This window comes from Asterias rubens, chromosome 10 (genome assembly GCF_902459465.1).
Source record: "Asterias rubens chromosome 10, eAstRub1.3, whole genome shotgun sequence".
NCBI lineage: Eukaryota > Metazoa > Echinodermata > Asteroidea > Forcipulatida > Asteriidae > Asterias > Asterias rubens.
In genome coordinates, this window is record NC_047071.1 from 18249184 (window position 1) to 18265542 (window position 16359).

Here is a 16359-nt window from a genome sequence, read left to right on the forward strand (position 1 = left end):
TGTGCGTAAACCAGGTATGATATTGGTCTTTGGCAAACAAATATTAACATTGTCAAGTACAATGGCTTACCTACATGTGAACACATGGTCAAGGCTTTAATATACCTTTCAGGTTACTTGATCACAATTTGTTCAGATGTTTCAAAGAGCAAACAAAAATCGGAAATCAGGCTAAAATAAGAATAATATCATGTCTGGCGTAACACACACGTACATATACAGAGGCCTACAGGGATGGTTGCCCCAAGCCCCTCAAACCTATGCTCATTTTTACCCGATCAAATTCAAATTAATATATAGTTGTTACATGCAGTGTGTATGACTTCATAGCTTTAATGGTTCTGTCAACAATTTCAAAAATATGGTGATCACTACATATTTCGTCCATCATTTTTTGTATGTAGACTAAGGCACATACTAACCAACATTTCAGGCAATGCATGTGTGCCAACAAATTTCACTGCACATCAATTGGTACACACATGTGGCTACCATTAAATTATATTGGAAATTGGCCGATGTAATTATGTTTCAAATTGAACACGCAATATTGTAAAAGACACATTAATTTGTGCATACAAATCATATGTATATGTACCAATGTTGCATATGGTGTTACTTTGAATCATAATCTTTTGATATAAGTAATCATAGAATTAACCTTAATCATTACTAAATTAAATCCATCCGTATGCTGAATGTTTAAGGGAGTGTAAAATATTGAATTGTAAAAGTTACATTCACTCAAACCTGGGTATCATAAAAAAATATATATATAATAATAAAGCGAGATTTTCATGAAAGGATCGAACATCACGTAAAATGAAGGTTTTAGGATGTTACGCCTTGCATTGGAATAGAATCATAGTTAAATTTGAAAAGTATAAGCATAAATAAATAAAAAAACATGATTCATTCTTAAAACATGGTTTGCTCTCTCCATATAATTACAGACTTTTGTTTTTTCTTTTATAAATAATGATAATATTAAAAAATAAACACGCGATTGTTGGGCAACTTGGAATTGACTTTTCCAGCCCATTTGGTCAACCCTTCCACAATCCAAGTTCATTTTAAACATTATTTTCATATTTTGTGTCTGTTTCATTTGTCAGTTTCTCGCATTGTTTCTTGTTAGCATTAATTATATGCTAGAGACGCGTTTTGTATTTTACCCTACAGATGTAGGCCTACTGAGAGGTTTTAAAATATCGTTGGTAATTGTTTTAATATTTCAACTGTGATTGTCAACAGCACCTCAGCAAGCACTCAGTATGCATCACATACTTGCACTATTGCGACTTCAGTAATCTGCAATGAAAAATGAATTAAGCGTTTACCCGTAATGTGCTTTTAACGTGCAACCAGCCCCCGACAAAAAAACCTGCCACAAATTTAATATGTAGCTCATTTATCCAAATATGTTTCACAGTGAATACATTATATAAAAAAACGTAGCTGGAAAGTACATGCAGGGATTACATGATTAGTTTCATTTCGGACATGTTTCTTAATCAAGTCCTTAATAGTCGCAACCTGTCGTTCACTTGCTTACATGCCCGCGTGACATGGCCACAGCGCTATAATTGCACTCCTCGACCCAATGCTTTGGCAGAAATTTAATTACCGAATCACATGCCTATATATCTGTTTGACCATTTTTTCGTGTAATTTGTACGCGCCCAAAACACTGAAGGGTTGATCTACTTCGTTTTGTCTACTTCCCTCTTCCACTGAGGGTCGTCGCTGAAATTTAGGACTCGGTATTTTTCCTAAATTAAAGGGGGGCAATGAAGACTTTAAGACCAATCCCGGGTCTTCACCAATGCATCATTGTTTGAGTGTCAGTTTCCAGCAAATATTTACCGCAAATGGCGATGGCACATTTTTGGGACGTGGAGAAATCTCCATCTTTTAATCAAGATGTCCATTCGCCGTCTTAAATCAACGAAGGCGTGTTATACACATACAGGAGATGCATTTGATTTTGAGAGTGTCGCAGACTACTGCATTGATTGCAAACACTCCTAAAGCGGATTTGCTTCTTTCTTACCCGAAAGGCATATTTATAACAGTTAATCCGCGGCGTGGAGGAGCACGGAACAAATGGAAATAACTCCAAGCAGATTCGTCAGGGAATGGCTAAAAAATCTTAAAGAATATCCTACTTGAATATCCTAAATACAAGTATACGTGTTCTAATGTAGAGTAAAAGACACGCAACATAAACAACATTATGATGCCCTTGATGTTTATATAAGTCCACCTTTTTGTGTTTTCACTGACAAGTTTGACCTTTTACTGAATCTAAGTGGTGACCCATGTTTAAATTTAAGCCATTTAATAAGAAACAAAACTCATAGTTAATATATTAGTTATTTATATATAAGTTAATGAAATACACAATATGGACATTTGACAATCATTATAGGGTTAAAACAAAACACTGCAAGTTTTTGTTTCAAAACATGTTCATATTTCATGCAAGGCGAGGAAAATGAATGACCAAATGAATGTGGTATTGATTTTGAAGGTTGGAGAATTTACGACTGAAATATTTTGTACGAAAATCTGAAGATAAAGTGTGCTCGATCGATAAGCTCTAAACGTGTACAATTATTATTACCCGTAAGGAAGTAAGGGTTTCCTACCGGTATAATAAAAACAATTTCGGAATATGATGTCTTCCAGAAACACAGTATTGTCAATCTTGGTAACACTTGCCCTATTCTTAAAGAAGCTTACCACGAGAGCTCTGGAATATGTGCGTATTATAATCAATGTAAATACTTAACATTATGTATGTAAACGATACAGCTAAAATGATCCAAATATGATCCAACACCAACACACAGTCCGCCAACTTACTAAAAAACTTCTTAAAAAAAAAAATGAAATCCGCATTTAGAAATCAGTACAATGTGAAAGTGCATATTATTTTTATACAGTTACACTCACGCGCAACAGCCCATTCTGATTTACTATAAACACGGTATAAACCATTATAAATACTTACGCGTGTATAATGATCTTGCCCTTTCGTGTTTTGAGGTAAGCGAATCCATTAAAGACCGTGCTAATAATGATTGAACCACAGCTCTTTAACCATTGTTTAAGGTCTAATTTCAACCTTGAGTTGTGTGTGGATGGTAATTGTTTGCCATACGTAGAATCGATCGGCGCGGATTAGGCCCTAAGCCATGTGTAACTTATCACCGAACCGCAATCACATCGTGTTAGTGGACGTGATATCTTTCTACACCTACACGTACCAGTGATGTGTTATCCAATTCACATCTATACACCATTCACACGCGCGGGGTTACAAAGATAGCTCAACAAAATGTAATTTCAGAAATTGCAGATTGTAAATTTTCAGTAATTGATTAGAAGCATGTAAGCTAGCTCATCTCCTCTGTACAGAAATTGTACCAAGCATAAAATGTTTCACTCGCACCCGTGTTTCTGACACGAGTGTCCACAATAATTCAATCAATGTAAATTCGTAAATGCAATTTTACGCAAAAAACAACACCAGAAGCTCTGCTTGATTATTTCCCCACTCAGCTCACTAGAAAACAGGTGCACTAGAAACTCAACGAAGCGAATGGGCCCAATCCTGCGAATAACAACGTGGGAGATTGTCTATAGGGAGTCAAACGCAAGAAGCACCGCGTACCAGCCAACAGCACTAAAGAGTTCATACTTAATTACATCTGAAGTCAATGCATCACGTTTGCAATTTAAATTCTAATTAACTCACTTGTTTTTAAGTTAAATGCGGTTTCCCAGAACCTCGTCGTTACGGATTCAGTTGTTTCAACTAAGTACACCTAAATGCATGATAATCACATAGCAAAGCAACACAGTGTGCCATACACTACTATTGTGCACTTAAAGAAACTGGACACGTTTGATGATTGTCTTCTTTGGTGTGTCTCAACATATGCATAAAATAACAAACCTGTCAAAATTTGAGCTCAATTGGTCGTTGAAGTTGCGAGAGAATAATGAAAGAAAAAAAGCTTTCAGAAGCTTGAATTCGAGACCTCAGCTGAGGTATCGAATTCAATTCAAATATTTTATTGAGATATTACTTCTTTCTCAAAAACCACGTTACTTCAGAGGGAGCCGTTTCTCACAACGGTCTGCTATCAACAGCGCTCCATTGCTCGTTACCAAGTAAGTTATTGTGATGATAATTATTTTGAGCAATTACCAATAGTGGTGCATTCAATCAAAAGAAAGGACAAACCAGCTTGCTATACACCAGTAGATTTGTGTACTTAAAACAAATTGGTACACTACTTAACATTAACATTATTAATGTGCAATTTCTTGAAACGTGTACACTTGACACTAAATGCATGTCACTAGGGGAGCACGTGAAGGTTAATGTATGCAGATATGCTCGCACAGATGTGTCGTCTTCTTTTTTTAATTGCTGAACGTGAAGAAAAAGGTAGACATCGTACATCCACAAAGGTGATACCTGTAGTGTCATCCAGTGGCGTTAATGCGTATTAACGGGCTGTCAGTTCAATTCCAAATAAACAAAGTCACTTCCTTAAAACTCAGTAAGAATTTTATGATGCCTTGAACATTTTTTCGATTAGAGATGTTTTGTAAAAAAAAAAAAGGAGAGAAAAAAAAATCACTGCGCTGAATGTTTCGGATTCCAATGCACAGTTCCCTTGAACGATGAAATGCTGCAATGGTTTTCTTTTTTTGTTGCTGGAGGCTTTCGCTGGCTTTATTTAACCACTGTAGATTAATTTGAAATGACAGCTTACCGTCTCTTCTGGTTTATTAGACTGGGGTTGGGATTTTATAGCTTGGAGGATGCATTAGGACGGTATAGGGATGGTTAAATCTTAGAAGTACATGTATTAGCGTTTAGCATAGAGACACGTAGGCCTACATTGTAAGTGGGGGGTTTTCTTTTGGTGGGTTTTCGTTTGATGGGTATAGGTGGCACTTCTTGTTCTTCATTTCATGATATTCTGATACAATTATAATACTGAATTTATAATTGAAACAAATTATTACTTGATTTGTAAATCAGGGGTTGATTTCACGAAGTACTAAGAGCCATCTTAAGATGAGTTGTCAATATTACATTGTCTTGATTTGTATTATGACATCATGCCGTGCTCAGCAATCTGGGCCCAATTTCATAGAGCTGCTAAGCACAGAAATTTGCTTAGCATGATATTTCTTCCTTGACAAAAACAGGGTTACCAACCAAATTTCAAAGTGATTTTCGAGATAAGCAAACAACAGCTGAAAACCAGTAACAAGCAATATTTGCATAATTGCAACAACGGGAATTTGTTCGGTAATCCTGTTTTTATCAAGGAAGAATTTTCATGCTTAGCAACTTTGTGTGCTTAGCAGGATCAATCGTAACCCTTTGAAAAAAACTACTGATAAAATATATCGAAAACTTGAACACTTATTACACATACGTTGCAAAAGATTCTTGGAGCTCATTGAACGAAAACTTGTCACAGTTGGAGAAATTATTATTGACATATTATTCAATTATTAAATGTAGGCTAATAATTTTTTTTTTTTAAATCAGCACAACAGAAACTATCAGAAGGAAACAATCATCCCTACACACTAAAAACAAAGATGAGATAAACGATTGGTTTGTCATAGTATACAAGCTGGGAATGTTTATAAAGGTTTCGAAAGTGAATGTACTAATTCAGGCACAATTCATTAACAATTTAGTGCAATCGTGTGACGTCACCAAAAGGGGGAATGTTTAAGGATTCGGGTACTTTTTCAAAATGTCCACAGATTTACATTTAACTTACAGGGTTTGAAGATAATGATAGTGGAAACTTCCCTTCAAATAATGCTAACTAAGGTTGTGTAGTAATTGAGAAATGAGTAAAACAAGTCACAAAATAATGTTGGTCTCATGAGACCAAAGTTATTTTAGTATGTAAAATCCCATAAGCATAACTGGTTAATACGATTTTACATGCTAAAACTGGGACGAAAATTATCACTTTTACCCATTTCTCAAAAACCACATCACCTCAGTAAGTAATATTTCAAGGGAAGCTTTCTACTACCATAATCTTCAAACTGTGTAAGTTTAATGTAAATCTGTGGACATTGTGTTTTTTGATAAGAAAAAGTACATATACCCTTTAAGAGCAGAATAAATATTGATTAAGGGATTAAGGGAAGGATCCAGAAAGAAGCGGGAAAATACCAGCCAATCAAAGTTTCTATTTAAGAAAATATTTTAATATATTATATTGTTTGCTTATAATTATTTCATTTGTAACTATATTACTATATAAATTAGTATTTGTTTATAACATACACACAATTCATGTTGTACTACTCTTTAATTCACTACTACTCAGAGAGCTACATGTATACTATTTTCCAACATGTTTATAGGATCGAGATAACAAATAGCGATATATTGATCATACACCCTTATCAGGGTAGCCCGCCATGGGCAAGAAACAGCACAAGTAACACAACTATATGCAGCAGCGGCAACTCTTGTCTGGATGTTTAAAAGAGTAGGTTTTGAATTGTGTATTATGAACTATAAAGCACTCGCTGGTGAACCCTGTGTGCTGATTACACCCATTGCTATCTACTACCGGTACTACATCCCAAATGCGCACCTCGGGTTTACGGGAGGCTGTGACCCGGTAGCCTGGATGTCATATTAAAGTCGGACATGTTTAAGGAACACGTTGCCTTGGATCGGTCGAGTTGGTCTTTGAAAAGCGTTTGAAGCCGTTTGTTATAAAATGCATATGGTTAGAAAAATATTTTAAAAGTAGAATATAATGATCCACACAAGTATCACTCGAAATTGCAAATACGGTCGGCCATTTATGGGAGTCAAATTTTTGACTCCCATTATAAATGGCCGACCGTGTATCTTCGCAACGTAAAAGGAAAACCTTGCAGTTTCGAGGCATGTTTGTGTGGATCATTATATTCTACTTTTAAATTATCTATCAAACCATATGCACTTTATAACAAACGGTTTCAAACGCTTTTCAAAGACCAACTCGACCGATCCAAGGCAACGTGTTTGAAGAGGATATTTGCAATTTATGTACGTTTGTATACGTGAATGGAGTAACAGTTTCGCCCATTCTGTGCCTATAGTTGTTATATTGTGTGATGCCATGTCTCTACCTTGTAAATTGAACTGTTAGTGTTACTTTGCCTTGGGATGTGATTTTAATAAGAAGTTATAAAAAAATGAGGCGAAATAAATGAAATTATCTGCGGTCTCTTTGAACTTCTCAAGTCTATGCATTATCTTGTGTTGGGGGCTTATGCCTATCTGTAGTCATTTAATTCGTTTCAGCTATCATTGAGTACACATCAGCCTATTCCTTGTTTTTAAGAGCACCAATTGTGAGATCTGAATTTTGTTTAATGGTAGGATCAGTTCAACAGCCTTTGGCATGTCATCGTAATGTCTTCACAATTATTATTTTTGAACACGTGGATATTTGACCTGCTGTGATTTCTTGCGTATGTTACATAATCAATATGGCCGCTGCCAGCGAGCTTCGAAAAAAACCTAAAAACTAATTTTTTGTACCTTTTCTATGTTTTACATCAAATGGAAATTTGGAGAGTTTAACCCTTTGTGTAGACACATTTTTTTCTCAATAAATGTTTTCAATGATGAGGCAAACAATTGTTCTTCCTTATAAAATTCATTTAGTTTAGTGGTCTTTTTCAGAAAAGTGACGTCATCCACGACAACAAGCATTTGACAATTTCTTTGGACTGAATATTTGCCACGTATTCGGGTTTTCCAGAGGTAATATTCACATCACTGTATCATTATGACAAATACAGCCGCATGTTATTGACCAAGCTAATGGACGGTTTAATTTTTAATGAATATGTGACTGTAATATTGTGTGGTGTCACACTTCAGCCACACGTACCGGTAATAATTTCTCCCATGTACACATCCCACACAGGTGATGACAACAATCACGTGACAGGAAAGGTCTGACAGCGAGAGGTTGCGTAAAGGCCAAAGGTTCCGCGGTTGCGCGTTTCAATTATAATCCTCTCTGACAAGTCAGGCGCGAGAGGAAGAGAACAAAATGGCCAACGTAAGGAAAAGTCATCGTTTAGTCTCGGTGTAGCGTAACTAGCGTACCATTGTAACATCGATGGTGCATACAAAGCTACAAACCGTAGCGGCGATGAGAGCATCCTGTCAAAGAATTCTCCTTTAGTTCTGAGAAAGTACACGTTTACGATTGATCGTGGTTGATTGGTCTTGCAGTGTACGCGCGGGAAATAACTGCCTCTCCCCCTAATCGTGGTGAACTCCCCACGACAAACTAACCAGCTGTCATCGTGAACTTGGTAAAACCTCGGATTCCTTTCTTCCCATAATGGTCATCGACGGCTGTTGGGTGTTAAGGGTCTATATAAGCAAAATGGCTGCCGTGTTGCTGATTGACATGCCAACACATTTCTGGGATACTGCTAATCTCATCAAGCAGTCACTAATTTCTAAAGTAATGCAATGGATTCCTTTACCGCTGGTATAATGCCGATAATAATCATCTACAAACGTTAACATGTATACAACACCAGTCAAAATGGGCCTTCCATAAACTTCTAGTCTTTAATTCATATAACGATACAAGTTGCACGGGTTGGTCTGCTCTCTACGAAGTGAGTAATTCGAGAGACGCCCAACACTGTAAGTCAAGTAATCAATGATGACATGTGTCACCTTTTGCAGTTGACACAGTTCTATGACTAATGAGAATTCACCACAAAGTACGTAGTCAGAGTTCACTAATAGTAAAACAAACCCTAAGATAATTTAATGTACTGGGTACAACAAAACCATGCAAAACGTATACTATGATTGCATTACGGAAAAACAGTATTTCGGGTGGCTTTTCAATTAATTGAGTAACTCACTTGGCATGTTCAACTAATGTCACTGAATAGATTTGTACGTGTGAATCTTGAGTCAAAGAAAGCAGAATTGCTGCAGATTTGACAGTTTCCCAAACCTTTATTTGAAATGAATGAACAGTGTATTAAAGCCCAGACTTTGAATTAGAGTGCTCTATGTTGCTATAGAAAATTCGAGAGAGGCAAAAATGTGAGCAGTTCCAACAATTGCTCATGTGCTTGAACGAGAAAACAGTGCTCCAAAATAAATGTAAACATGGTGTCAGGGAGACACTCATACACAATGCTGACTCATTCCATAAGTTCAAGGACATTAATATTAATATCATGTCTTCGGATTCTTACATTGCCAACATTCCTCTGGCGAAACTTGATGGCAAAACCTCCCGATGCATAAATTGAATCCATACATCTAACCACAAGATACTTTCGTTTCTCCTACAAAAAAACCCTTCCTTTCCTGCCCCTCCCGCTCTCCAAGAAAACCACAGGATGTTTCAAATAATTGCCATTCTCACTTCCATCTGAGCTGAAACTCCTCTAGTGTCTTTATTTCTCCACTGGGAAATAACAAATATTTCAGCGAGGAATCGAAGTTTTATTGCTTGTTCCTGACTGATGATCGCTTTTATCAACTGGTCAAATTATTATGACCGGTAAAGAAAATGCACGATGGCCTCAACCCATCTGGTACAGTTCTAGTAAATGTTTGATGAATGGATATTTACAACTTACTTTGATTTTATTTGAATAAGATTTCGTTGACAAACGTAAAAGTCAACTGTAAAAAATACTCAAGAATATTTCATCAAAATAAAGATGATACCACAATATAATACCCCAAACTACGAAATTAATGAACGTAAAGTTTCTCAGATTCATAATTTGGGGGGATAACAACTGATCCCCTTTTACATAACCACATTAAAGTGAAATCATTTTTCTCAAAATGCTTGATCTCATCGAAAGCTGCTGTAGGCTGTTTACCAACAGTTTTTATTTCCATAAAATTTAAGAGTGATTACCAAACATATATCTACCTCATTGTACAAAAAGAGGAAACTGTATTGGTGGTGCAGCAACCAGTAACAATATTATATTCCACAACTCGTTTTCAACTGTGTTTTGATGACATGTCATGATGAAATCCTATCGCATGATCTGACATGCATGTTGAATGTCATTTATAGGGTCATTTTTACAAAGGGCATAACGTTAAAAGGCTCTCAACCGTAGTTCAATCTATAATACTTGTATATTATGATAATTAAGCAACTCCTGATTGGTATGTTAATTAATCCGCGCGCCGTGGCTCTGGTCGCTGAAGATCAGACGGAACCAGCTTGGCTAATATTAATTATCTTAAGTGAAATTTGATTTTTATTTAATTTAATCCACAAGTCAATTGCGTGCGGTTGTGTGTTGTAATGACATGGAGGCAATGTCGCTTGTTCGTGCGGTAACGCCACTTAGAGACCAGGCAGAAACAATAATACACACGCAGTCCTTGTCAGTTCTCTGTCTTTGAAATTGTATAAGGCACTGGACACGTAAGGTATTTGTCAAATACCATATTCTCACTTGGTGTATCCCAACAAATGCATAAAATAACAAACCTGTGAGAATTTGGGCTCAATTGGTCATCTAATTTGCAAGAGAATAGTGAAAGAAAAACACCCTTGTTGCATTACTTTGTATGCTTTCAGATGCATAATAAAAGGCTTCAGCTTAAGTCTTGAGTGAGAAATTACATCTTTTGAAAAAACTACGTTACTTCAGAGGGAGCCGTTTCTCACAAAGTTTTATACTACCAACAGCTCTCCATTGCTCGTTACCAAGCAAGTTCTTACGCTAACCATTATTTTGAGTATTTACCAATAGTGTCCTGTACCTTTAATAACATACGTCGGGTCTGTGCGTGCCTATTGGGCTCTTGTCATATCTGCAACAAATCTTAGATCCATTCAGCATAATAATATTGTAGTGTACCTTTAAACTAATGAAAACATATTGACTCTGCCCAGTGCTTTTTACATCACCTGCGTGAGTGTTTCGGTTGAATACGCTGCGTTTAATAAATATTGTGTACACATTCAAGACATCGACATGGACAAATTTAATTTAAAGACAATTCTTCCGCTCTCAAATGTTATTTTTCAAACACGACTGAATGTAATTTTTCGTAATACAATTGCGTTGAGCTTCGACATAACAAAGCAAACACTATGCATAATAGGAAATGTGTAAATGCAATATTTATAACAGCATAGACCATTGATCCAATGCCTGTGGATATTCTGCGGCAAGCACATGTTACTTAGCACTGACATTGGGTGTTGGAAAGGGTATATGGGTATTATTATATCTCAATGTGTAAAGTTCATAGGTTAGAGGTGTATAAGCCTTACACATGTTTATATGGGAGGCGTGGGGTTTACTGTGGGCTGACCTTTTCATGTACCCTACTAATAATTGAAGTGAATGTATTTAATGGTAACTTACCTTGCCCAAAGATAGAGAGAAAGACCGGCAACAACACAACCAGTGCAGCACAAAATGATATAGCATCCATGTTAATATCCAATACAGCGTCAGTCACCTCTTCTTAGCGAAGTACTGGCATTCAATCATATGGTGATATACCTTCTCACACATCTGACCTCAGCGCACAAAGCAGACCCAAGAATCTGCGACAGGGAGAGAAAGAGGATGAAACGGGAAGAGACCTTTCGTGAGATACCCGTCAAGAATGTGAATAATGACAGAATATTAACGTGCGGCGGGAGCACGGGGTTAGTGAATAAGTGACTTGCTTTCTGCTCCCCCGTGCACTGACGTGATGTAAATCGGTTTGCTTTCAGAGGTAGACACAGGGAAGGCAGCGCGGGGAGCCAGGGATAGAGAGGAGAAAAGTGCAGGAAGTCCGTAATGTGGGACCAGCGCCCGTTACACGATAATCGATTCGGATATCGATTGGCAAGCTGAGGAAAACATCTTTTCTTCAACCATCAAAGAGCGAATGAATATGGGTTATCAAGTGGGACGGCAATGTATCCTCAACTCGGCTTGTGTCACAGTTAGGCATAAAAACATTTGGCTTTTACCCAACTCCACGTCAAACAATTCAGACTAAAAGTTGAGACTATGTTAACTTTTAATGATAAGTGTGAAAATAATATTGCAGACAATTAACGTACACAATAGTTCATGGAAAAACCTCAACAGCAAAGGCAACCACACCATTTTAAAGGGCATTGTTTTAACTGCCTCATTTCCCAATGACACTTTTATAAACGAATATAAAAAGGTGCAGTTATTATACTTGTTAAATATTTTCTACATGGATTTACGTCAAAGGTAAACAGCTATTGGGTATGTTGAACAGGAATTGTATGTACGCAACTCAACACATAACATTTATACAGTGATAGAAATTACATCAAGTGAAAGACTGTGTAATGTCCTAATGTTTAATACAAATGAATGCACTTTTTCAACCGAATGCATAGGCCTATACATAGAGAAAGATGTCCTTGTCCCATCCATGAAACAAAGTATCACACACACACAGGGCTACAGCGACGCCATACCCATAGACCGTTTACACATTTCACGAAAAAAAAGAAAAAACATGCAAAGCGTCCCCGGAGTTGGTTGTGATCAATCAATACCAGCTGGGTATAGTACATCGCTCAAACCAATGCACACACGATTTAGGCAGTCAGCTTTAAATCCTAATACACACACTAATACCACAGGAGTTGCAGATGTTCTCATAGGAGCCTCTGGGCACGAGGTTAAACCAGAAATAATAAAGGTCATTAAATAGGGTTTCCGATTCGCTCTCTAAAATTGACATGTAATTTTTGTCTTCTCCTTGAGGATGATTTTTGTTTTAGCAGGGGAAAAAAAAAACCTGCGCTGAGCAATTTGGGAATGCAGTTAATGCACGTGTCCTTCATTGGTGTTACCATTGGTGTCGTCGGCACGCAACCAATACAATAATCAATTGGCAATGGTTGATTATAAACGTTGATTTGCCAGACGAAGTTTTCATTAAGAATCATTTTTGCTGTAATGGTCAAGATTGCCTGCGAATCAACATTTCGGTATATTACTGGTCACTTCTGTTATACTCGGTTAAGAATGACTGTCGTGAATAATTACCAAAGATTTTGAAATTGTGGACCTTCCCAACTTGATGAGGGATACAGCCTTATGGCGTAAAGTTGCGAAATAGAAAACGGCAAAAATGTTCGCTGAACTGGAACTCCTTACCGGTCATTCCGAAAATGAAAACCAGATTGGTGGAAATAATTCTCCAGGAAAACCAGTCATTGTACATGTACTAACTTAGTAAAGGACGAGACGAAATGGCTTGGAATTCATGTTGCCTTTTACGTTGTATCGATATCACAGAGAAAATGGCCACGGTTATTGTGTCATTATACTCAAATGGACATTGAAGGCATTTGACACCTTGTGTAATTGTGTAATACCAGTGTTCTCACTTGGCGTATCCCAAGTCTTATGCATATGCCTTTAACAAGTTTGTGAAAATTTTGACTCGATTGGTCATCGCGGTTGCAAGAGAATGACGAAAGAAATACTCCCTTGTTGCACAACTTTGTGTGATTTCAGATGCATAGGCTTCAGCTGAAGTATTTTATTATTTGAGGGAGGAATTACCCATCAAAAGCTATGACACTTCAGAGGGAGCCAGTTATCACAACGTTTTACTATCACATATCTCTCCATTGCTAATTACAAAGTAGGTTTTTTGCAGACAATTATTTTGAGTAATTACCAATAGTGTCCAGTGACTTACATAACCAACAGCCCCCAGCTAAAATAAATTGTTGACAGAACGCCTTACTTGATTTATGTTGCCATCAAGATCACATAAATATTAAAATATAAATTATGTTTTCATACATAGTCAGACTAGCCGATAATTTCATTGAATCATGTCAAATGCACACGTTAAAATGTTATGATAACGATTTGCTATAGGCAAGCTCACACGTGTCCGGGGTAATATAAACAATGTAAATCCACACTGAATAATTTCAAACCAATAACATGACAAAAGGCAACCGTTATTTATAATATATACACATTCAAAACTGCAACCAATTATCAAAATAAATACCTTCTAGTTGTTGAGTTTGTTTGTAAGTCATAAACTATAGAAATAGGTACTTACAAGTTCATGCTGGAAGCTCAGATATATATCAATGAAACCGTGTATAACAATTCGTCGCACCTTTGCAAATTACCGTTAACCCTTTATGTTTGCAGTTACGTACCACAAGCTGTTAATATAACATGGACACTGCCAGATGCTAGTTCAACACACACAAAGGAATCCAATTCGTATCTAATTAGACTGAGCTGGGCGTACAGTGGTTATTGTGCAAGAGGTGCCATTGTGATTTAAATGTTGGATTTACTCCGTCATAACGGTGACAGTTTGGCTAAGCGCGTGATTCAAAGACACCGTGGTCATAGTGATACATAACTGTACTAGGTAAATAAACAATGCTATACGTCCTTGGTGCTTCTAGTCTTGATTCGTAGTGGCGAGTTGTTCTTGGGGTGGTAGAGGTATACAGCGATTATGTGTTTCGTGACTACACACACAACTGGAGCGTCTTGAATCCAAGACTAGTGTACCACCTGCATGTGTACACTTTCCTTTGGAATGTTCAGGCACCATAGATATTTCCAAAAAGAAGGAGGTTTTACTAGCTTTTAAAAACCAAGTGCTCTACATTTAAAAAAAAGTTTAATGTCATTAAAACACAATGGTCACACGTCCTTAAAAATAAAAAGCAAGGTACGTAAAATGAATGTCCGTCAGCCACTCTTTGACATAGTCTTAAATTTGATTTTATAAAAAGACACAAATAACACACATTGCTATTATTAATGGCTTAATATTAAACAGCTGATCTGCCAATTTTGTTTGGCGCTTGACATGTTATATTTTATGTAACATTTGACTTGGAAGATAAAAAACTTAAAACAAAGACACAAATAGCGAGCAAAATTAACATGGACAAAAACAAAACACTGCACTCCCAATAAAAAAATATAAAAAAACACGGTTTAAATTTACTGACAAATCCTTACAACTGTGTATGGATATGTTACAGCCTCGTATCAAAAGATGACAGATATTTTGTTTTATATATATTATTTTAAAGTAATGATTGTTTTTTGTTTTACAGACCCTTTTTGCCCCATGAGTCTTGACAAGATTGACCAACATAATCTTCACTGAGTTTGAACAAGGAGATCATAAAGGCAATATCACTATATGGGTTGTGTATATTTTTGTCAGCGTCAGGCTCATTATTCCAACAGCTGAGGGTGCTACACTCAAGATATTAATGCTTGGAGCAAATTAGTTTTAGCCGATGCGGTTTTCTGACATCGGGCTTGTAATTAATCAGGGCTGGGTCTTGCTGCTTATTTTATGAAAGCTCTGTCTTGAAGATGACACTCGACTGTGGACGTAGTCCTTTAAAGACACTGGCCACCTTTGGTAAATGTCAAAGACCAGTATTCTCACTTGGTCTATACTAAAATGTGCACAACATAACAAATCTCTGAAAATGTGTACTTAGTTTGGTCATCGAAGTAGCAAGAAAATAATGACAGAAAAACACGTTTTGTGGCACAAATTTGTCCTTCACAAAAATGCCGTAAAAAGGCTTAAGGCCTTCAGTGAGAAATAACCTCTTTCTCAAAAACTACGTTACTTCAGAGGGAGCCGTTTCTTACAATGTTTTACTGTCAATAGCTCTCTTACGTTATATTAGAAAGTAAGGTTCTATGCAAACAATTTTGGGGTAATACCGACCGTGTCAGTGTCTTAAACAACGCAAATACAGCTTGTATTTACAGCTTCTTCACAAATTGCAAACTTTATATGCCTAGCTTTATGTTATTCAATACAGATGATTTTAAAACAGAATAATACAAAATAAATAAAGTGAAATTCCAGCAAATTTCAAAGTGATTGCAAAACATTACGGTTTAAATTTTTTTGTTTCATTTATAAGTTGCTCGAATTCGGATTTCCACAAAATACAACTTGACAATTTACAACAATTTACCTATATTATGCTCAATGGTAAGAGTATATCAACTATATACATTGACTGTTTTGACCGAATAGTTAAAAAAGTTTCTTGGCCGATCCCCTCCAAGGTAAGGTATCCATTTTGGTGGGTCTCTAGAAAAGATTTTCAGCCTTAATCCTTAAGGTATATGCCCCCAAGGAGCCCATGTGTTTTGAAGGTGAACAATGCTGGTATAAATCCGTCCAGGTATGTGAGAGGGGGTTTTGGAACTGTCCTTTGTTACATGATGGTCAGCATCAACAACCCCTAA

General features: G+C 36.7%; 1 protein-coding gene across 3 annotated transcripts in view; it reads right to left on the minus strand.

The window, feature by feature from the left end:
• The window catches only part of LOC117295456 (neuronal acetylcholine receptor subunit alpha-4-like), a 52845-nt gene that overhangs the window by 16861 nt on the left and 19625 nt on the right, over positions 1–16359 (minus strand). For 2 of the 3 annotated variants that reach the window (XM_033778125.1, XM_033778122.1), the window contains exon 2: positions 11461–11645. In XM_033778125.1, the coding sequence (XP_033634016.1) occupies positions 11461–11530 (70 nt within the window). In that variant the 5' untranslated portion in view covers positions 11531–11645. Of the gene's footprint in view, positions 1–11460; positions 11646–14164; positions 14253–16359 lie in introns of those variants that run through there. The other variant, XM_033778124.1, reaches the window with a different exon arrangement.